This window comes from Prunus avium, chromosome 7 (assembly GCF_965620075.1).
Source record: "Prunus avium chromosome 7, drPruAviu1.hap1.1, whole genome shotgun sequence".
In the NCBI taxonomy this organism is placed as follows: Eukaryota; Viridiplantae; Streptophyta; class Magnoliopsida; order Rosales; family Rosaceae; genus Prunus; species Prunus avium.
This window is the reverse complement of record NC_142290.1, coordinates 38,391,950-38,415,620: the sequence shown is the minus strand read 5'-3', so window position 1 is coordinate 38,415,620 and position 23,671 is coordinate 38,391,950. Positions and strand designations below refer to the sequence as shown.

General features: G+C 37.8%; 4 protein-coding genes, 1 long non-coding RNA gene and 1 other non-coding gene across 6 annotated transcripts; 1 reads left to right on the top strand and 5 right to left on the bottom strand.

Moving 5' to 3' along the window:
* The first annotated feature begins 373 nt into the window (after nt 1-373).
* Nucleotides 374-1,628, top strand: LOC110752599 (sterile alpha motif (SAM) domain protein). Its single transcript, XM_021953284.2, has one exon. The coding sequence runs from the start codon at nt 569-571 to the stop codon at nt 1,415-1,417; it is 849 nt and encodes a 282-aa protein (XP_021808976.1). The 5' UTR covers nt 374-568; the 3' UTR covers nt 1,418-1,628.
* A 204-nt stretch (nt 1,629-1,832) lies between these two features.
* Nucleotides 1,833-5,453, bottom strand: LOC110752598 (protein NUCLEAR FUSION DEFECTIVE 4). The gene is made up of 3 exons (XM_021953283.2): nt 4,674-5,453; nt 3,286-4,208; nt 1,833-2,885 (listed from the first exon to the last, which is right to left on the bottom strand). Exons 1-3 carry the CDS (start codon nt 4,995-4,997, stop codon nt 2,399-2,401), a joined length of 1,734 nt encoding a protein of 577 aa, XP_021808975.1. The 5' UTR covers nt 4,998-5,453; the 3' UTR covers nt 1,833-2,398.
* A 2,622-nt stretch (nt 5,454-8,075) lies between these two features.
* LOC148293423 (uncharacterized) lies at nt 8,076-8,888 on the bottom strand. The gene is made up of 2 exons (XR_015825668.1): nt 8,756-8,888; nt 8,076-8,312 (listed from the first exon to the last, which is right to left on the bottom strand). It is a non-coding gene; the product is annotated as an uncharacterized LOC148293423 (long non-coding RNA).
* A 249-nt stretch (nt 8,889-9,137) lies between these two features.
* LOC110752611 (uncharacterized) lies at nt 9,138-10,256 on the bottom strand. The gene has a single exon (XM_021953304.2). It carries the CDS (start codon nt 10,110-10,112, stop codon nt 9,501-9,503), a length of 612 nt encoding a protein of 203 aa, XP_021808996.1. The 5' UTR covers nt 10,113-10,256; the 3' UTR covers nt 9,138-9,500.
* A 5,092-nt stretch (nt 10,257-15,348) lies between these two features.
* Nucleotides 15,349-15,438, bottom strand: TRNAY-GUA (transfer RNA tyrosine (anticodon GUA)). Its single transcript is given in 2 exon segments — nt 15,349-15,384; nt 15,402-15,438. It is a non-coding gene; the product is annotated as a tRNA-Tyr (tRNA).
* Nucleotides 15,439-17,366: 1,928 nt separating this feature from the next.
* LOC110752578 (uncharacterized) lies at nt 17,367-20,939 on the bottom strand. The gene is made up of 9 exons (XM_021953261.2): nt 20,617-20,939; nt 20,300-20,496; nt 19,582-19,763; nt 19,186-19,470; nt 19,035-19,093; nt 18,875-18,911; nt 18,698-18,769; nt 18,234-18,561; nt 17,367-18,124 (listed from the first exon to the last, which is right to left on the bottom strand). Exons 1-9 carry the CDS (start codon nt 20,729-20,731, stop codon nt 17,651-17,653), a joined length of 1,749 nt encoding a protein of 582 aa, XP_021808953.1. The 5' UTR covers nt 20,732-20,939; the 3' UTR covers nt 17,367-17,650.
* Nucleotides 20,940-23,671: the final 2,732 nt, after the last annotated feature.

Here is a 23,671-nt window from a genome sequence, read left to right as displayed (position 1 = left end):
TGGTGCTTTGAAACTTTGGTCTTAATGGTTTCATAAAGGGGCAGTAGGTTATCGAATTTAATATGCTAACTACTCCCTTAATTTTGGGTCCCTAATTTAGTATTTACCTGCCCACTGTCACACTCACAAACCCTCTTCTCTTCTGTTATATTTTGTCAACATTTACCCTTTGCTGCCTCACGGAAGCTTTTTCTCTCAACTCAAACTTTTAACCTGTTCAGTGAAAGAAACTCATTTGGGATCTTTAGATCACGAGGTCGTTTCAAGTGTTGATGCTCCAGCTTCCAGGATATTGCTAATGTCACAATCAGTCTCCAACAACCATCCAAATTTTCCTCTGAGAGAAATTAGAGGGAGGGAGGGAGGGAGGAGGCCCCCATTAACTTCCAAATGAATAGCAACTTACCCACCACATTAATTAACTGGGGTTATCCGTTTTCACTTCCCTTCCCTTATCATCTCCTTCCTCCCTTCTTCTTATAATAGTATTTGTATGTCTCCAAACCACAACCTCACCTCACATATATAAATTTTGCATCACATAACATAACAACATCACTTTTATATCATGGACTGGTTCTCATGGCTGTCAAAAACTGGCCTTGATCCATCGCTTATCTACGAGTATGGCCTCGCCTTCTCTCGCAACGAGCTGCAATTCGAGGACGTGAGTTACTTCGACCATGAGTTTCTGCAGAGCATGGGGATTTCTGTGGCCAAACACAGGCTAGAGATACTCAAGCTTGCCAAGAAGGAGAGGAGTGGATTAGGAGGCCACCCGAGGTCGCTTTCAAGGCTAAGCTGGGCGCTTATCAGAACCAAGAACTGCTTCAGCAAGTACTTTAACAAGTGGGTTTTTCACGAGGACCTGTCTCCTAAGGATGAGGGTGAGGGGGCAGCTAGGTATCAAGACCATTGGAGAGGAGCTTTGCTGAGGAAACACAAGGCCACTGTCAATGGGGAGGTGAAGGAAGAGAGGTCGGTAATGTTCAAAACTAGAAGCATAGCGATTTCTGGACCTTTGGATGGGAGAGTCCAAGAGCGATTGATGGCCAATAATAATAATAATAAGAGCTTGAAGCTATCTGGGCCGTTGGATGGGAAGGTTCATGAGAGGTTGATGTATACAAATAGAAGCCCAAGACTTACAGGTCCTTTGGATGTGACTGGAAGGGCACCAGAGAGGCTGTTGGTTCAAACTACTAGGAGCCCCAAGTTGTCTGGACCTTTGGAGGGAAGAACACATGAGAGGCTCATGGTCTCAAACAAAAGTCCAAGGCTGTCTGGTCCTCTGGATGGAAGACTTGTTGTGAGCCCAAATTTTTGCACACCATATGAGAAGGAAAGGGTTGATGATGTTGATTACGATGATCATTCAGTTTGGACTGCACTGTTTCAGGATATGAAACCCACTTGATGGTTTCTCTCTGCACTCCTAGTATTTGTAACAATTTTTGTTCATGGGAAAAAGAATAAAAGAAGACATGTTCAGACAGAGTGGCCTGGAATTGACCATTTTTGGGTGTGTTCCTTGAAGTTTGTGGATTATTTCCTCAGTATGAGGTACTCTCATTTGTCTTCAGATGGGAAAGAAAGCCCTAAATATATTTACTGGTTGATTTGTCCAATGTTTATTTGTAATTTCTTCACTTCAGCCACGTATGTATGCCTTGATTGGGGCAAATTCTGGGTTGAGTTCCTATCATCTATCAATCAATGAACTTGATGGCATTTGATTGCAATCGGGACTAGCTTTACAGCAAACTTCCATGATTCAGACAGGCTCTTGTTTTGCATCGACGATATTTATACTTTTGCATTAACTAGTCGACTTCAACAACACATGGAGAATAATTGCCACCCAACAAAATATTAAACACTACAACATATTTAACTGTCATATCTATCCATCATCCACTTCCAACCAAGCAGCTAAATTCATTCAATCCAAACAATTATTGAAACCTATAACTGAATTTCGTAATTCATCCCTGAGAGACATTATACATGTCCTCATGATGCCAGAGGAACCCCAATAGGTATTGTAGTCTTCACTGATGCCGGAGGGCAGAGTGTTGTTGGTAATTATATGATAACTTCACCAAGAAGGCCACAACATCGACTCATGTAGTTCATAGGAGGCACTCAAGAGCTATAATAAGTCTCAAACTGCAGCTTTGTATACGGCACCTGAAATATTGCATATTAGTATTGTAACCAACAAAAGTACAAATAAGCTAGAGCCTTGGCATGCGTTGATCCTATTGGTGCCCAAACATAGACTCCGTTGATGGGAGTTTCGACATCTCCAACAGTTCTACCAAGATGCGCAAGACCTTCAAGGAGTATGTAGGATGGCTCCTTGGACAGTTGAACTTCCACTCACCACACATTGTTCTTAATGGTTTGTACTTTGCAGTACCCTGAAGGAACCCCCAGCATAAAGCATTTGGTAAACAGGCTTTATCCTTATAGACAGAACAATGCTCAAGATGGTACCCACGCCAGAGACAGCTGCCAGAACAAGGAAGGTAAGCCTAAAGCAATTTGGACCCAAGCAGGAGACATTTGTCCCATAGATATTACTCCCGTGCTGCTTCGCTGCTTCATTATCATATACGTACCCTGCTAGGAGACCTGAAAAAAGAAATGCGCCTAGAGGATTCCCTAATGACATGAAATTGTAGAATATGCCAAAATGCCTCAATCCAAAAAGTTCCGAGACTGTTGGGATCATGATAGAAAATTGAACTCCATAGCAGATTCCAAGTAATGCAGTTGCAGCATAAAGGGTTCCGCTGATGGCAGAAGCAAACAGCAGATATGTACCGATCATTATAATTTGAGTGCATGTCATCCAAACTGTCCGAGGGATTGTTTTTGACCTGCAAAGAGAAGTTTCTCTAAATCAAAAGGACCTCCATTTGGATGTTGGAACAACATAAAACCTCAAGCATATTCATGTAGCATAGCTAATTTCACGGAGAGGACAATTAGCAGAGTCTGCTTTATTATTTTGACTTCACTATATATCCATAGAAGTTCTATGTAAAAGAAAAGTTCAACTATCTGTTTTTGGGGACAAATTACAAGGTTGAATTGAGAGTTCTGAATTAATAGCTGACTACATTGACTGCAAATATCAAATTACTCAAATCACAAACATTTCAACAACAGTACTTCTCTTATCCCTTAGTTTACAGTTGATAATTGGTTTGGATCAAGAATGATGTGCAAACACACACTTACCTGAAGATTAGCCATAAGGGATATAAGTTTACTGACCTGACAAAATGTTCAGAAACAACTCCTCCACCAAGACGACCCACAAAATTGCCAAAGCTGAAGAGAGACAGCAAGATTGTGGTATCACGAAATCCTTGTGCAATTCCTATTTGGGCTAGATTATTGAGAACAGTTACCCCAGAACCAACCCCTACAAAATAAACCACGAATAGGAGCCAGAAGTCAGCCTTGACCACAGCTTCACTAAACTTGAAATCCTCCCCTCTTTTGGGCCTTCTCTTTCTCTTCACAGCCCCCTCACCCTCTGCAAGAAGCATAGCTACATCAGATGAATCATCACCTTCACTTGCCAGGCTTGTTGTTGATGGAGATGGTTTCAGCAGTGGTTCTGCTTTGTCTGCATTGCCTTCTCCATTATCCAAGCCTTCCGCATGGTTCAAACTATCAGAAGACCCAACTGTTTGACCAAGCGTCCCTGATTTGCTGGCTCTGGTGGGATACAATGTCATTTTTACAGGAATTGCAAGTGGGGCCATGAGAAGCAGAACCATTATGACAACAAAAGTGTTGGTAACTGTAGCACTTAAGGTAAGGACATCATCCAATACCGTAGTTGTGAGAACATATAAGCCGAGCACAACGCTTGCAACTTGGATGAAAAGAAAGTGGCCACGCTCTGCAGGGTCTTCACTAGAAGCTGGAGTACAAGGCCTAACGAAATACATCATGATGAAACATAAAATTGGAATCCCAAGTACAAGGAAGAGTAGAAGCTTAGAAGATGAATTACGAAGCAGAACGCTGTAAATTTCTGTAAATACAGCTGCGCTGAGACCCCCATAACCTTTTAGAATACCAGCAACCGTGCCACGACTAAGAGGGAAGTTTCTCATATTGGTTACAAGCACAGCCGTGGTAAACCAAGCATTACTGTTAGTGGCAACACAAAGGGCAATCCATAACTGCATTAACAAAGAAAATTCAAGTTAGAATTTATAATCTTAATTCTTAATTCTTAGAAAGTTTCTGTATTTGCAGATAAACCATATCCATCCAGAATCATTTAATTGGATAATCAAATCTCCCAAAAAAAAAGAAAAAAAGGAATGGCCAAAAGAAAGCTGCTTGCAATTTACCAATCAATCTGAGTTTCTTTAATGGAATGGCATTAACCAAGCAACCCCGCAAGGTCAGATCAAATGCAAGCACACCAAATTTTATCAACCAATTCGTTCAAAAGTTTTACAAAGAAGAGGAAATTCCTTGAAGCAAAAGTTCAAATTTGGAAGCAAAAGTCGCTCTATCAAATTCAAATTCAAACATCACTAAATCGTACATGATAATAACTGAAAAAAAGAACCCATTAATCCATATTTCCAAGCAATCAGATGAGGAAAAGGATTGAAAGAGAGAAAGAAAAAACATACCAACCAGTAGGGCAGAGGGTAAAGTGTGCGGCTGACAGCAAGCCAGAGGACACCATAACCAGAGAAGCAAGCGAGAGCACCAATCAAAAGAATGAGCCAAGGCGGGAGCTTGTTGGATGCAATACCTGGAATGAGACCAACGTTTTCCCCTATGTCATTGGCCACACCCAACATGGTCAGCTGTTGCTGGTTGAAACCCAGCACCGATTTCAGCGAGTGAGAGTAAAGTGGAAAAGTGTAGGCATTGCCTGCTGCTATTTGGACCCAAACTGCCGCTCCTAATCCCACCCATGGCGGTCTGGTCCCTGCTTTAACGGTCACCATGGATGGAAGCTGCTAGAAAACTCACCTCAGACAAGAACAACAACAACAACAACAAGAAGCTGCTAATTAAAGTTTGTGTTGTTGCTGTTGAGAATTAAGAGGAGACGAAAGAAGAGGAGATATGCGGGCAGGGCAGGGCAGTTGTCGGAATCGATTATCTGGGTTTGTTGTAGAAAGAAAGATGAACCAATGACTTGGCGTCTGGCATTTGGCATTTAGGACTTTCCTTCAGTTTTGGTCTATTGACTCTCTCTCTCTCTCTCTTCCTGTTCCTTCCATGTGAAATTTTATTTTATTTTTTAATATTTATTTGTGTATAGTTATTAGATAATTATAACGAAAAAAGAATGAAGCCAAATTGGAAACTGTGGCCGAGGAGGATCAATCAAGCATCACGATTTTAATTGCAAGCAGCAAAGCATCGCCCTGTGTTTGCCTCTCATCCTCCTCTCTGCTCTCTGTGACGCAGAGGAGACGAACGGGTCTTGCCACGTGACAAGGAGGCCGTGTCACCTGATTTGTGGGCCCTACTCGGTGAGTCATTTCCTTTCCTGTTGTCCAAAAGTAAGCAAACTGAGCCGGTGCTGGGGAAAAGCGTGGCTGTGCTTTGCTCCTAGCAGGCCACGTGTGTTAGGAGCCGACCATTTTTATTTTAGTTTCAAACCCCCTCTCAAATCGCATGTTCTAAACCAGTTTTTTTTTCCGTCAAATAATCACTTTTCTCAGAGTTGAAATAAAGAATAATATATTGAAGACAAGTTTCGGAGTTTTAAATAAATAAATAAATTTAGTAAGAGCATCCACAGTGGGGGATGTATATGGGGGTGTATGTTAAATATACACCCCGAGTCATCGGAATCGTCTCCAATGGTGAGATGTAAATGGGTGTAAATATACATCACCACCATGGGGATGTAAAATAAAATGTATATTTACCTCCCTTGCAGGCGGGACCCACCAGAGAAAAGAGAAGAAAAATGAAAAAAAGTCAACATAAAAGGCTGGGACCCATGGTTACACCCCTGAATTTACCCCCCCAACTGGAGCAAAAAACATATTTACACCCCCCGGAGATATAAAAGGGATGTAAAAGTGGCTTTACACCCCTCACTGTGGATGCTCTAAGTTTTACTCTCTTTTTTTTTTACCCTATGATTGTATTCAGGATACGAATATTTTAAGTATAATTATGCTATTGTTCTTGATCATCGCGTTATTATAGTTATTCATTAACATTGTACACATTTTATGTTATTTGTTCAATACAATATATTTTCCAACATAAATAAGTAAATTTAGTTGGGGGTGGTTATGAGGAAGGGCAAGTTAGTCTTTTCAGTCAACAAGTAAGTGATAGGGTTTCCCTAAGATTAAAGAATCCAATTGTTGTGCAAATGTCACCAAGACTACATGGCATATGATTCAGAAGAACAACCAATACCATAACGTCATAGGATGATGATGATGATGATATATATAAAGTATTTTAAAAAAAAGGAGGATGCATGGGGCATTGGAGTTGTTATATTGGGAGAGTGTGATTGTTACAAAAGTTTCAGTTATTAAAAAAGAAACTAGTACAAAAGTTTCAAGTAGAGATGTGGGGTGGCCCATGGATCTTCTGGCTTCCTTCCAAGTTCCAACTTCTTTCCTTCCAAATTAATTAAAGAAGAAAGAATGCAGGGAGAGAGAGAGAGAGAAAGCATATTCTTTGAATTTATATGATTCATTGATATGGCAGACAGAGAGACAGAGGATCCCCTTTATTTTATCCAAAGAAAAAGGTGACTGAGAAGAGAAGGCTTTCATCTCACTCTATGTGAGCCCGTTAAGAAAAGGCCCAGCTGCTATTAAATGAATGAATCCCTCCCCCACACACACAGTCTTATAATGCGATCCAGCTACATTTTGATTGTCCATGGAATTTACGATCCATCCAACTCTTCTTTCTTTCTTTCTTTCTTTCTTTCTTTCTTTGCGCCCAGTAATTACATTATCAGTCACTAGAGTTAGAGTCGAATTTATACATGCAGTCGTTAACAAACCAAGTCGAATTTAACAATGTCTGCACCCCTCCTACCTTTGCCTACAAGATCACTAACATCTCACAGATTAGACTCTACTCTAACCAATCAACCTTTTAGTAGATGATACAAATTAGACTCTACACAGCCAGAACAATGGACTATTTGTCCCTCCTTTTCTACACAGACTTCACTAACACCACCTAAAGAGGTGTTTTCTACTAGTAATCCCCACTTAAAAAGTAGTACCAAGTAAAACAAACAACATAGGATAAAAAGTGAGTAGAAATCAGTCCAAGTCTAGAAGATGTACCAAACAAGCCCCCTAGTAGTGAAGAGAATAGTGAACATGTCATCAAGCTTATCCAGTTATATATCTTCTTCTTTATTTGGGGTCAAGAAAATAACGTTACGATAAACAAAGATATTTGCGCAGACGCAGACGCAGACGCAGAGGCCCCACCCCACTAGTATAAATCAGATACAAGAAGAGAAGTAATACAGCTGCCTGTTTCTGTTGTGAATATATTTTACCAACAGGATCCCCTTCTTGAGCGCGGGCGAGCGAGAGTAACATCTTCTCTCTCTCTCTCTCGATGTGGCCTTATGCCTACCACTTTGAATTTTGCAGACCAAACAAAAAAATGTAACAAACACAAAGGAATAGGATCACCATCCAACACCCCCACGTGGATGGTACATGCACCATCATGGCGCTGGCGTGACGGGCTTTGTCATTACCCCAACTCGAACAATACTCCCTGGACCCACCCACTTCCTCTTCCTCTTCCAATTTGCTTGCAAGTTGCGTGCACAAGCACATTGCACATACACTACACACATGTATTTCCCCAAAACGGATAAACCAAGTTTGAACGTTTGTCTCAGCACTTAAAGACACCAGCTCTCCTACCTTTTCCTTCCCTGCGCACTCACGCCCATGACTACCTATGCTTGGCTTCTTTTTCACAACCTTATCTTTCACACCAGAAAATACAAACGGAATAACTTTATTTTGCTATTTTCAATCAGTAATATAATAACACATAAAATATAGAAAAAAATATGTCATCTTCATTGCATAAAAGTTTTTCTCCATAAAATCCTTTTTTTTATATTGTTATTGGATTGGATGAAGATGGATGAATGCGATAATACACATACAGTTGAATTTCAAGCAGCTCTACTCCTTTAGGCTATGGGCCCCTCATTTTTGGCAAATGTTGCTTTAATTAATCCAATTCCAACCCAACTTGTTCAGCTCCTCCAGTCGTCTCGCACATCGACTTCCCTATCATTATTAATTCCGTCATCAGTTACTTTTTAATATTCCCAAACAACAAAAGAAAAAGAAAAAAAATAGTTGAACCGATTTGATTCCAAACAATTCTAAAAAATGTGGAAAAGAAACGGGACTGGTTCATCGCCATCGTCCATAATTATGGACTGACTGATCATTAGCAAATTTTAATGTTCTGTTCCTCTGTTGCTTCACATCACATGCTACCCTCAGGGGCCCGCCACCAGCTGCTCATCATCATGTTCATGAACGATTTGATTAAATTCACCCCAACTTCATTCCTTCTTTTTTTCATTTCTAATTTAAGTTAATTATACTGTTCATATATATATTAGAAAGACCATTCCAATTAATTATTTTCATTCATTAGATTCGTTTTAGTTCAATAATCCTTCCCTCCAAAGGGCATCTAATTAGGCATTTTCTAGCCCCACCTTCTCAGATAAATTCAATTCCAATCCAATCGGTAAGAATTCCACGGAGATTTACATACCTGAAAGAAAAAGATAAAAACAAGAACAATTAATAAAATAATGAAAAAATAAACAATTAATTCATAACAAACCAACTCACCTCCGATAGCCCTATGAATCCAGGACCTGGTACGGGGTAAACGGAAGGAACGTACGGTCAACCCACAATATAGCAGACGATACATATACTCCTACCGTCACGGCAAAACGGATAACGGAACACGTCACAACTAACGGAGAACGCACACGCTGCTCATTGAATGGCTAACGGAAAACCAAACCAGAGGAGTTGAAGAAATGCCCTCAACTAACTAGTAGTGCCAATTGCCAAACCCAAGCCAAGTATTGAAATCTGCTTGCTTCGAATTTTAATTTTGCCTGCTAAATTTATGCTTATATGGAAGTTTAATAAGGTCCCAGAAAGCTTGGAGCAGCCAACAATGGCGCGCCACTCATACAAATATATGCGTATTTATATATACAGAATCATAGCTAGGTATCGTATCGATTCATATCATCATATTCCCCTAGCTGTAGCACTTCGGTCACCAATCGGTCAGATCACTCACACTTTCGCCGGATCCTGACACTTCATCGCCCCCGAGCGCGGCCTCACCTCGCCGGAAGATCTCAAAGGATGTGCAAGAAAAGCTCAGGATCTAAAGGACTCAAGTTTCGATTTTAATTTCAAAATTATTTTTTCCAATTACTCGTGTGACATGGACATGGTGGAGAGCCGGCTGGGCCTGGGCCGGAAATCGGCTCTTCTCCTTTGGCTGTGGGAAGAGGGGCGAATCAGAGCGGCCAAAGCGCGCCGCACCAGATCGCCTTCGACGCCGCCGATTCTCACGAGCGAGTTCGTCATCGCCGATCTCCGCGCGTTGAGGCGGTTCTGCGAGTAGGGCGCCGAAGCAGTCACGTGGGAGCCGAAGTTCTTGTGGAGGCTGCAACGGAACGAACCGGGGTGATTCGTAGGGGAACACATACAGGTGCGCTTCTGGTTGCTGATCTGACGGCTCTTCACGGCGTTGTGGTGGTTGCCGTTGCCATGTGGAGTGACGGAGATGGAGCGGCTCGGGGAGATGGGGCGGTCGAGGGAAAAGCGTACGGACTGGGCGGAGGGTGAGGAGCTGGCGAGGTTGAGGCGCGTGGGAGAGGCGGCGCGCTGGAAGAAAGTGGAAGAGCGGGAAGAGAAGCTGGAAGTGGAGGAGGCGAAGGCTGAGGAGGACGAATACTGAGTGTTGTGGAATCTTCCAGCGGGTGAAGCGGAGCGGATGACCGGCCCGCATGATGATCTTCTAGAACTTGCTGCTGCCATGTTTGTTGATCAGGTTGAGATTTTAGAAAGAGAAGATTGGAGACTGAAAGAGAGAGAGAGAGAGAGAGAGGGATGGGTTTTTTTTCTTTTCTTCTTGTGTAAGCTGCGTTTCGCTGCCCAATTCGGCAAACCTAGCTTCACTCGAGCTATGTATTTATAGTGAACGAGGGAAGGAGAAAATGGCTCAGGTCCCGCGATATTTATTTATTCGGTTTTCTTTCGTACCCCTAGGTTTTTGCTTATTTATGTTGTGGGTACTACGACTGCCACGCGTATTATTTATTGCAATTAAATTGTGTTTTTACCATAAAAGCTAGGATTTCTACTCCAATGCCTTCCCTAATTATAATTGGAAAGAGAGTAATCGACAGTATTTGTACATATTTTTTTTTGGGAGAATAATTAATCATATGAGAGATGAAAATTATGTGTATATAATCATTGATTGCAAAACAATAAATCATGCATGCGATTGTTTCTGGGCACAATGAATTTGGATTTGATTAAATTAATTGAAGACATTTGTGGCTTAAAAGGTTGTCAAAAAAAATACAAAGCACCTGCCTAATTGTAATGGGCCACATAATCAACGATTCCGTAAGGAATAAGAATGTAATTACAGAAAAACTAATTATGGAAAAGTTATGGGCATCTAAGCAACTTTTAACCTAACCAGAGCAACAGCTGGGGGATTGGTTAGAGAGTATAGTAAACTAGGGGCGAGGTTAAGATTTTGCAGTTTGGGCACCAACGGTTTCGACGCCAAGCTATGGGCAGTGCAGCCCGCAGAGACGAAGTCACGCAGAAGAGCAATGAATTAAATAAAAATAAAAAAGCAGACCGTTTTATCTGACAGCGTTTCAGAGTAGTCAAGCGACCCTTCTCCCACGTACTTCCGTTTTGACACGCGCACGCACACACAATCGCCTCTTAAATTCCCACGTACGTACGCTGTAAAACGCTACCAACTTTACTCTCTCTCCTCTCCTCAGCCCCTTGTTTTGTTAATTTCGTTTTAATTTTAAATATAAATTATGCGACAATTAATTAGTTTTGTCTAATACGAATATACGGAGGAGGAGATCGGAGATTAGCTGTTTTCACTGGAGGGATATATTAGGTAAGGGACTGTAAATTCCATTCATTTGGAAAATTTACAAAACATCTTCTAAACTGTATAATGTCAAGTCTATTCAATTGTATCACGAAATTACATAGAACATGGCAGTATCATTTTCCAAAAACAAAATTATTAATCTATATATATATAAAGCAAAAGACAGAAAATGGTAAAACATTCAAAATACCAGAAAATACCATTAGTTAATGCAAACATTAAGAATTGAAATTATTAATTAAATAAGGATAATATGGATCCTATTTTTATGGAATACAACAACCCATTATCTTTTTTAATTCTAAAATAAATTTTTTTTTTTTTAAAAAAGCCTCTCGCAGGCGCGAAAGCGCATGCAGAGAGGCTAGTGACATGTATGATGTATGTAATGGTTGTAATATCTTCTTTTTTAGTAACTTTTTTTATTAAGAGGATCCTAATATATTAAACACACATACACACACTATACGGATGCTATGACTCGAATTCAAAATTTTTACTGGGAGAGCAATTGTTCCAAACTACTGCATCAGTGAGTCCTTTGCATAATATTTATAATTCATTGTCTAATAAAATAATTACTTCAAATTACTACACTAATGAATTCTTTGCGTAAGGATCGTAATTTTTTGTCCAATGAATGAGATTGAGTATACACGTAATTTAGAAAAGGAATTGAGTCCATATTCCTTTTTTAATGTGTTTCAGATCTACCAGACTTTTATTCTAGATGACCATTCATGTGATGTCTTTGATTTTTCCGAGATATGGAATCAATCCGGGGACCCTGCAATTGCAATTGCAGAAGGAAGGGAGGGTGTATGTGGCACACTTGCATTGAGGTGGGGGACACGTGCTTCTCTCGGAATTGTTCCACTTGCCTACAATTCTCCTTGTCCTCACAAATCGTCAAAACGGGTGCGGTGTTTGCTAATATTCTTACACCCAAACCACTCAGACACGCGTTGATAATAGCAATTCTTGTTTCACATTAGTGTTTTTTCAATTAAAAATTAATTGTAATTAATTCAAATTCAAAACATCATTATTGATTTTTTTGTTTTGAGTATAAGCGATAAACTAAATAAGAAAAGGATTTCACACACACTTACATACAATTATGATATCGTGAAGATTCCAACTTAAAATTTCTAATCTACAAATTAAATTAAGACTATTTTCTACTGAGCTAGACTTATTGCTCATTATTGATTCTTAATAATTCAGTTTAGAAGATTCTCAATTCCATTTTATATTTGCAAACATAAAAAATAAATATATAAAAGAAAAGTACACGTATATAACGCTTCTAATCTAATAAAGGTGTGAGCGCACAAATGCGCTGTTTGACAAAGTCGTGTCAATATGTCGACATAATAGAATAGAACCGTCTCGACCCAAAATATATGACAAAAATGGGAATCAAATAATGCAAATAGGACAACGTTTTAGGCACGCAAGACTTCTGGAACATAATACACAGTGCATGCAGAAGAAGAGGTAGGCTTTTCTATATCATTATGTAATTAGTTACTAATTGCTATATAATTACCATCTATTTATTTTCTTCTTTTTTTTTTTTTTTTAATTTGCTAGTCGACATCAGAAAATACTTGCTAAAATTATATTGATAGTATACAGTACATGTTCTTTATAAACTTTTTTCTTTTTCATCTAAATCACATTAATTTGCTTTCTTGGCCCCAAAGGAAAAGACACTACCAATGAAAACTACTATTCATTTGGTCTTCGTTTTCTTTCGTCTTTTTCACTTTCTTCTTTTTCTTTTTCTTTTATTTAAATATATTATCTTCCAATAGGCGGATGGTAATTGCTAGCTGCCAAAATATCAAGATCAGTTTACAAAGATGTAATTGCTTTAATTATGGTAGTTTACTAGTTGCGTTGTGCTTTAATTATCATGCAAACGCCTTGTATTTTCTATTGCCTCTCCATGCTTTTTTCTTAATTTACAGTGACGTCTAAATATTATTATCGTGTGATGAGTATACGTAAAAATAAAAGATGGCAGGAGGTTTACAATATGCATGCACTATGCACTGTGCACATCCAAACAAATCACATTTGAACAAAGTGATTTATTAAGCAGGTTGTGGATACAAGTGAAACAGTGGAAAACCCTACTGATCATCAAGGGATGGGGCCATTAATTCAATCACTTAATTAGTAGGTATACTTAGCAACCCCCTGGCTGACACCAAATTAGTAAATTAATTACTTTTTTGTTGAGTTCCCGTGAGGATTTAGGTTAGAAACTTCATATTAGTATCTTAATCATATAATTAGGAATTAGTTGGGTGGCAAATCATCCAACTTCTCCAACCTCTCTCTATGTAAAGAAATTAATCATGTACACTGTTGTGGACGAACTAGAAAGAGAGACAAAGCTTTTGCATCATGTTTTATAATATATAGCTAGGTTGGTACTAAGTAACCATTCATCTTTCCTTTTTTCTCTTCATTGATTCTCACAGTTAGTTTTGCTTCTGCCCGACTTTGATTTGAGATCCCCTCAAATTGCTGGTAGCAGGCTTCAATCTACAAGATTTGGTACTTCATTTTTGTTAGGTTCGACTAGTAGCTAACTGCAATCAATTTTTATCTTCTTCTTTTTTGGTTGGTATTTAAGTAAGCATTGGATCGGATCACCTATTTTTACCAAATCATGATGAAGCAGTATATTATATTTTGTTATAGGTGGTTCGGATGAGGATGCAACCCATGTTGAAAAGAAAAGGAAGCTTAATTGTATTACTTTTCATTTATTTTACGTAGGAGGAGCCGTTATTTTTTAAGTCCTTGGATGAAATATAATTGAGATGGCATGTGGACAAAATAAGTCAATATATCATAGCATAGAAAATTCAAACAGAAGAATAAATCATGGAATCTTGGGCTATTAATTAGCCTCCCCCCACATTGAACTTTCTTAATTTTCGTTAATTATCTCATAAATGTAAAACCTCATAATTTAGAAAGAAAAGACGAGCAAGATGACCGCTGAGAAGAGAAAGTCCAAGTTTTGGGTCAAGCTTTCCAAGTCTATCACCTTCTTTAATGTAGTTTTCCTTTCCTCTCTCTCATTGACAAGTATTATATTCAACTAGTCTAGAATCGGCTGCCAACGCGTATAATTATATTATTTTTCTAACCCTGATATTATTAATATGGCCAAATTAGATATTTCCATGCTATTAATTAACAAATTAAAGATAATAATGTAAACAAAAATCTAATGGGAAATTTTGATCAAACAACAGCTTGATTCTGTCGATGAGTTCCTTATAATTATCCACAAGCTATTACGACAAGTAGATATGATTCTGAAAGCAACAGCCATGCACAAAGAAAGTAAAAGTCTATCTATTTGCTTTCATTTCTTTTTCTTGTATGGCTGGCTGGCTGCCTCCTCTTTTGTTTTTCATACACAACACAAGTAATTGAATTGATTGGGCCTCCAATCCACCCAGTTTGTATGACACACTGGGGCCTCTACTTTGGACGTGGTCCTTCTTCGGCTGACACTGAGACTGAGATTCAGAGAATTAATAGTAATTCTATCTCACAAACGGGATCTAATTTAGTAAAAAAATGATTTTTACTTGCGAATCAATTGTCATTGCATTGCATGCTTCAGTTGAGTTGAGTTTGCAAATGAATGTCACTACTTTTCTTTTGGAAATCTTGTTTGCCAAGAGTTTGAAAATGCAACCTAATGTCCAATATGATTGAATAAGACGAAAAGTCCTCCCACATTGTGGGGGATGTGGGTCGCACCAAGTTTAGTTTTGGAACCAAAACCAATCTATGGACCAGTCTTTTATTATGTGAACTGCACTGGATGCTTCGTCCCAGGTCAAGGGTCAAACTCATAAACTCATAAGCAAGTTGGTGTTTGCAAGTCTTCGTAGCATGCATTTGACTTGTCTGAGCTTTTGACCTCATAAACATTTCTAATTTCTTCAAGCAAGCTGGTGTTTGGAATGGAAGGTTCTTGTTTGTTTCCCTCATCAATTTTGGGTGTGTGTTTTATTTACCCCGGCTAGTGCGCTTTGGAGGAGGTTGAATAAATAATAAATGCAAAAAATTAAAAAGATTTCCGACCTGCCGGATTCGAACCAGCGACCTAAGGATATCTGATGGATTTCCAACTACAGTCCTCCGCTCTACCAACTGAGCTAAGGTCGGGTTGTACATATGCTTCAAATTTATTATATTTATTTTAATGTAATAAGATTGTTCAGTTGAGCTTTGAGGTTATCAGTAAATTAGCGCATGTGTGACAGTGTGATGCATCAAATCATGCCATTATTGCTTTTATTATTATGCCCTTCAAAGGAGTGCCATACATTTTGATGGTAATCTATATAAATAATTAGCATGTTCAAGTTAGGGGGGACAAAGGAAAATAAATTAAATATGCAGAACCACCATCACTGTTGCTTTTTCTTTGTTCATTATTGGCAAAGGGAATCAAATAAATCACACTTGTAAAATCTCCATGTAAGAAATCTTAACAGGATCATATATATATTTTTTTCCAGATATAAAAAAGTACAAAGAAAGCAGAGAAACAATTACAAAAAAAATATTATTTATTTTTACCTTTCCTACTGTACAAAGATATTTGATCATTCATGAAATCAAGAAACTGCAACCTGATTTCTGGTTTCATTCATTAAACAGAACCTGGTAGGCTTGGGCTGGAACTTTCTTCTCCTTTGAAGATCATGGCTGGAGGGCTTGATGAGCTGAAGGAGCAGGCACCCTTTAATGGAATTTGGTTTAACAACAAATGCAGGATTACTGATAATGGGTTGCTGCTTATTGGAATTTCTGTGCAAACTGCACCTGAAAGATCCAGGATGTGAGGTGGGTGAACATAAACATGTGCGGTTTGAGTTGTGTGATTTTGAAATGCAGGTTGCAGTTTTTGAGGCCATGGAATAGTTCAACCACTAACAATTTCTATTTTCTATGTTCAACCACTGACTATCTTTTTTTTTTTTGGTGATTCAAATCAAACTAATGGCTGGTTTGGAGTTTGGGGATTTTATATGGCTTCTTCTGGTTTTTCGAATTTACCTTAGTAACCTTTTCCTTCATACCCACCCACACCCCCTAACTTCCTTTGATTAAAATGATGATATTTCAAGGACATTTGGATTGGAAGGGCACAAGAGTCTATATGTCAAATCAGTTATACCGTTCAAATGGATAACTAATTGCACCAAGTTACTTATAAGTAGGAATTTGGAACTATGAAGGACAACAATTATTGTTTACCTAAATCTTGATGGCATTCTTCTAGACGGCCATAGTACATTTTTACCCTTCTTTTCAAATTAAACGTGCATGTTTTTTACCTTATAGTTAATTTAGATTCTATAACAAAATTGAGTCTTCAATCAAATTAGTTTGTCGGTCAAATATTGGGAGAATTGCTCTTCTTTTATTGAGAGATTTGAGACTAGTTATTATCGTTTTAGTATGTCGATACTTACTTTTAAGAGTCATTTTTATAACATATAGGTAAATATTCTCTCACGAGATGAGTGAAAAACTTCTTAGTTTCCACTTTGTATTAGATAGAAGATATGATCTATTTCATTTAGTGTGTGGGCTCTTTTTGATTGGTTTAGCGTTCCAACAACATTGGGATTGCACGCGATTAAGAGACGATTGTCTAGTAGATATGAGATATGACACCTTCCCAATAATATTCAATTGCTGCAATGGAATGGCTAGCTGTAAAATAAAACAAGATAAGATAAACATGTAAAATAAAATAAGATAAGATAAACATGAGTTTGCCTTTAGAATCCATGAATGTCGGGTTTTCATTTTCAATCAAATTAAGGATGTAAAAGAAATAATAATAATAAATTGTGTGAGACAGGATAGGATTACAATTTACAAAATGAGATATTACCAAAGAAATTGGAGTCACATAGGATTGACTTTGTGAGATATGGTTTGGTCAATTTGATGTTGATTGACAGTGGCAACATTATCTGTAAATTGTAATTGATTTCTTTCTTTCAACATACTCATCCTTTAGACAAGATTTCTTTCACATTGAAGTTGAACCATTACTTTTGCTGATTTTGATTGGATGATTAAGAGAAGGTTGCCCAATTTATTGCAGTCATATTCGACTGATAGAAATGGATCGATTTGGGGACAGCTAATCCTTTATCCTTTATCCTTTAAAGGGTCGGTCTATTGAATTATATGTACAGTCGTGAAGCAGAAAAATACTCAAACAAGAGTTTCACAGGAGGAGGAGATTAAAAAAAACTTGAGGGTTAAATCACTGAAATATACATCCAAAATACCAAAAATAACAAGGAAGCTTTGCTTTGTTTCGGTTGTTGCAAATGGAAGGAAATGTTTATGATTAAAATGTTGCCTTGTCCTGGAGCCCTACTGAAGTCCTTGGAGTCCTGAAACTCGTCCTGGAGGAGGAGGAGGACCACCTGGAGGATTGAGGTTTATGACTTAACTCCATCTCAGATTCTCCACAAACTCTCGACGACAAAATCTTTTTAGTGTAGACACGATGTCTTCGTTCGCGGGCATAGATAACCCAGAAGATCAAGGACAGCATTACAGCTGCAGAAACCAAAAACAAGCCAATGTAGATCCAAGCACTGTGGATTCGCAGACCGGGACAATGTTGTTTGCTTATGTCCGAGAATGCGTCCCTAACAAACGTGCAGTCTGTGAGGTTAACAAAGAAGGGACTGTAACGATACAGAGCATAGCTCACATTCGCGAAAGCTGACATTTGTTCATAATAGGTTGGCGTCAACCGCCCAGGACCTATACAAACACCAGCGGCTGAAACCTGACACACATACTTCTTCCATACCTGCAACAATTCAATTTCAAACCCAACTTAACAAAACAATATATAATAATGCAGCAAGCATGAAAGATGGCATTGATATTTGTTAGTTAGTGCGTATATAAGTAAGTACCTGTCCGGCATTTTGCAGTTCGACCTCACCAGGGATACACTTTCGATCGGAGCGATCATCCATGAGGGGGTTGCAGAGAAGGGGTAATGGTGGGCCAGTCTGATTGAAATGCAAGGGACCATCGACGGTCGGAGAATTAGTATTTGCGACGTCGTTGATGACACGGTTAAGCACTGTAACACTGTATAAGGTTGCATCCTTGGTCCGTAAAAACACCTCTTGAGCTAAATCTTTGTTCACGCATGGCAGAACATCTTCTAAGGCAGTATGAACCTTGGGTTGCTTCTGAACCCACTCATCCATGGAGACACATGCATCTGCAAAAACACTACATACACAAATGCACATAGAAAAATGAATTGATGCTCTATGCTTCTGGGCAAATATGTAACAACCAAGACTAAGCTTGATAGGCTGAAATTAACATCTAAATGCTGCACTTAAGGAAAGTGAAGAAAGCTTACTTATGGACGAGGAGAAATATACCACACAAAATGATTGTTCCAGTGACAAGAATCCACCCAATAATCACCAAACTGCATCAAATGTCCAAGTATTTGTTAATGAACAGATTCCAAAATTTAAAGACCTGTCTTAAAAATTGAACAGGAAACAGTTGTAGGTAGGTATTTATCACTTACCAGTATACAAGAAATTCCAGCCCAAAAATGGAAAATACTGCAAAAAGTAGTCCCCAAGGAAAAACAAAAACAAAAAAGAGAAGAAGATTAATAAGGCATAATTCTAAAAGTGAAATCTCCAAACTTCCTACCTCTAATAAAAAGAAAGTAAAGAACTTACAAAATCCTATAAAGACCAAACAGAGCATAATAGCAGCAAGAACAATGAGAGCCATTCTTCTGCAAAACATAACAACAGATACATGTTATCCAAATTAAGCATTGTGAGCACATGTTTGAAGTTGCAAGAGCTTGTAGAAGAATCTAATTACATGATATCCAGGCCATCTTGTATACGCTTTGAATTCTTTTCAGTTGTATCAGAGAGAGTATTGGCAACATTTTTTATGGTTCCCATAATGTCATCCATACTCTTCTGAATATCCGCCGGAAGAACTATGGCGTCAAGTCCAATCTTCTTAGCTGCACTAAGATAATCTGACACATTCCTGAGGTTTTCAGCAGTTGTATCTGCCTGATCCACTACATAACTCAGCATGCTGTATGTACTGCTGTGGAACTTGTCCTGGCCAGTGTACAGCACAATGCATCCAACACTAGAACCCACCACACAAACAGGCATCAAAATTCAAAAAGGCATCATCAGTTCACTGCTAATTGGTTTTTAGTGTAGATATAAGGAAGGAAAGAGATAGAAAGAGAGTTACATTGCCATGAGGGTGAAGAAGATAAGGATCATGAGAGAGAGAGCATATGCTATTCTAGAATAGCCATAATGCTCTTTTCGACAGCAGCAGTAACATATACAGACAAGGCACAAGCATATCCCAAACAGCAGGAACCATAAACCAGCAGTGACAAAGAAGGGAGCCGCGGTAAAACCAACAGACTGCATCATAAATCAACAATCTATGTCAAAAGCATTCGTTGAGCAACATAATCGACCATACATTTCTTCAACTTAACAATGTCAAAAACAGAATAATATGATTTGAGAAAGAAATAATATGAAACCACAGAGTATCAGCAAACCCAACAAAAAATATGTATATATAATCAACAATGACATCATTAACGCACAAAAATTTAAAAGCTGGCAAGTTCATCAGGGCCTATATTTTTTTTTTTGGGTCTGATCATGGCCGATATATTTCTTTTGGTCTGATCATGGCCTATATTTATACGTATCAAAATAAGTTTCAGTAAGTCAGGAAATCCGCGAACCAAATGCAGAAATTCACAAGTTAACCATATACATACAGGAAACCAGAACACGGACCTCATTCTTGATTATCAAACAGCATAATTGATAAACCCAAATAACATGATTATTCAATCATATATGAGAGAAACCCAAATAACAAAAAAGAAAAAAGACAATGAATCAAAAGTAAATTAAATTAAGGTTAAGATAAGATAACTGACCGCCCAGTAATGTTTATTGCTGATGTTCCAGCCTCCTGTGTATCTGTTAAACCCATTAAGAGGGTCTCTTCTGCTTGTCCTCTGCTGAGCCAATAATAAGACAGTCGTGTTTTCTTCAAGAAACCTCCGTGTGTCCAATGGCCATGTCACCACCCCATTGATCCCAACGTGCTCTCTCTCACCAGCTACCTCTACAGCTGCACATCCAACCAAATTAAAGCAACCCATTTTCTCAATGAACACGAAAGTAACAGCATTTTCATCCAAAAATAAAATAGGAAATAGAAAAATAAAAGGGGCATTTCATACATGAGTACCTGTTGTTCGTATAACGTGCAAAAGGTCAGGGCTTCCGGAAGTTAAAGAAATGAAGAAAAAGAAGGAAACAAAAAGAAGGAAAATTTTCAATGGGTTTGATCTGAAGCATAACATTTTGTTTTTGGTTTTTGGGTTATATTAGTAATGCTTCTTCCTGTTGTTGTGTACGCGTCTACGTCCGAGAATGTCCTCAACCTCTGGTTTTTGAGGCAGAGCTCGCGGGCGGGGGAGAGACAAGGACCCACCTACATCTTGTGTGAGGTGGGGTTATTTATACATTCATACCTGCACACGAACTTGTGCGCAGAGAAGCAGAGATAAATAGACCCTGAGAAATTATTTTACTATTATTTTAAAGCTAAGATATTTGATTTATTTGTTTTTTGGTACTAAGACATTTGAGTTTAAACAAAAATAAAAAGATGGTTAAACTAATACTTGTCCAAAGTTACGAATCCTTATTACATACAAACAAATCCAACGGCTCACGTGTTTATACTCAAAATGAAAAAAGTAATCTAATCTGTCAAAATTTAATGGTTAAAATTATGTCGTGTATTATACGAGTTTGTAGATAGAAATTCTCAAAAGAATTATACAGGAAGGTTTTAAAGTAAAATTTGACTATTGACAAAACAAATATTATTTAGCTGGAAATCGTAGATTACAACGATGCGCAATAAGTTTGTATTTATTTAGCTAGTAAATAAAGATTAATACGAACGTATTATTCTTGTTTAATTTATAGGTTTCTTTTGTGAAATTTAGAAGATTTTAATCGTTTTAATTAACTTCTTAATTAATTATACGAGAGTGTGATGGATAAGATCAAAATCCGTTTCTCTCTCTCTCTCTCTCTATATATACACAATTGACCACTAAATATTTCCTTGAGGATTAGCAGAAATGTATATTTATAGCAATGACAATCTTGTAGCTAAGAACATAAAACTGATGTGATGGGAACAGAAATTACTTGAAATAAAGCTAGCTTTGCTAAGTAATAAGAAATGACTAAAAAATGAGTGGTGGTGTGGTGGTGTGCATGACAAGTCTCTAGGCTTACGTTCTACTGTATTCCCACCTCCAAAGTAATAAGTTCCAATGGTTTTGAGTTTTTGTTTTGCATGCAACATGTCACATGCATGCATGCATGCAAATTGCAATGGATGAAATGATGGATGTTTTCGTAAGAAAGTCATATGCATATGGTTGTAGGTCGTTTTCTCAGGCATCCAATATGGCATGTCGCATATTCGATTGAAACTAGTGGTCGAGTTGGGTGTGAAAGACAAAACATCCATACCCAATATACAATTTACAACATGAAAACATCACTTATAAGTAAAAGCTTGCTTATTCCAACAGAAGAGTGTGTAGACTAGAAAGTGACATAAACATTAGAAAATGATATAAAAAAAATAGTTTCCTTGGATTTGAAGAGCAAATGGAGCAACTAGCTTAATCAGTAACTGACAACTCAGAAGATTTTATTCTTCTCGAATGAAGGAGAAGAAAGAATACCGGAAAATACTAGTTAATTAGTTATTGCTCCTGCACTTTGTCCATGTGCATTGATTCTGCATAAAGCTTTACTCGGAGTAGGAGTAGGTAGCTAGCTGCTAGTGCATATATAGTGCATACTCAATCACTGTCCAATTATTAATGGCTTGTTTTAGGTTCCTGCGAATCTAAACCACTTAATTACGCTAATTGCTATTTAAAATCAACTGCTTTTCAGTTTGGAACTGGAACTTATTCCCACCATCCATAACTGTGTTTTCTGCTTCTTTATGGGAAGTGTCCAGGAGAAACCAAAAAGTGGAGGAGAGAGACTGAGTCTGTGTGACAGTGTGACAGTGTGACAGTGTGACAGTGTGACAGTGTGAGAGAAGCAAATATCACTCACTGCTGTCTGCACCCAGGTTCTCAGAATTTTTGAATCATTTCAAAATCCTAGTCATAAACACGATCATGATCATGATGGTGATGCTTTCACTTTTCAGGCGTATTCACTTTTCTTTTTTTATTTTTCTTGGTATTTTTGGATCCCATATCGTCATTCAGTTTCTTTAAGGTCCCTTCAGCTTCAAGTACTGGGAAAAAATAAAGCCATTGGAGATTGTTGGGTGTCAAAATGCAGAAACTTGTAAACTGAAAATAGAGCGATGACAACAAGTAAAAAATCAGTTAAAAGCGTTGAGTCTTACACTAATAATCATTTGAATATGAACAAAGAACTCTACTTTTTTCAGGGACTTGTAGAAAAAACAAAGAACAAGCTAGGTCTCTTTATGAATCGCATTCTTCATCTTTTATATTGAATCATTGATAGCTCAAGTTGTTTTCGGCTTTGCTGACAAAAATCACAAGAGCCTTTTCCATGAGCCTTGCCCATACTTTTTGGGCTAAACATTAATAAGGCCTAATATATGTAGGGCCTAAACGAGTGTAAGAACACGGGTTCAAATCAATCCAAAACCATACATCACTCATACAAACCAAAAAACTTAATAAAATAAGACGGCAAAAAAATAGAAAAAGAACCCCAAGTAGAAAGTGTAAAAAACTCATAGTTAATATTATATTATTTATATAAATAATATAATATTAGATATTAAGGCTTTATTATCAAAATATTTTAATAACAATTTAGGTGAATTATTTATTTTTATCATTAAGTAATGTATCTATTTAATTGCAAGATTAGTTTAAAAAATTGATATAGTACAATAGTGGTACAAAATATTGTATGACTAGGTTTTGACTAAGCTCTGTTACAGATAGTAATGCCAAGGTTTAACCAAGTTGTTATCACTGCTAAGCCTAGAAGGTTTGACTGGTCAAAATTAATTAAACTTTTTTTTTTCTCTCTCTCTCTCTCTCTCACACACACACACAGACACGCACACAAACACATATTTTGTGTCATTTTGCAGTCAAAGTCAAAGGAAGTCCCTTTCGGTTTGTAATTAACATTACCCGTAAATAAATAAAAAATTGTTTAAGTATATACTTAATTGTAGACATATTTATTATAAGAGGAGTTGTACC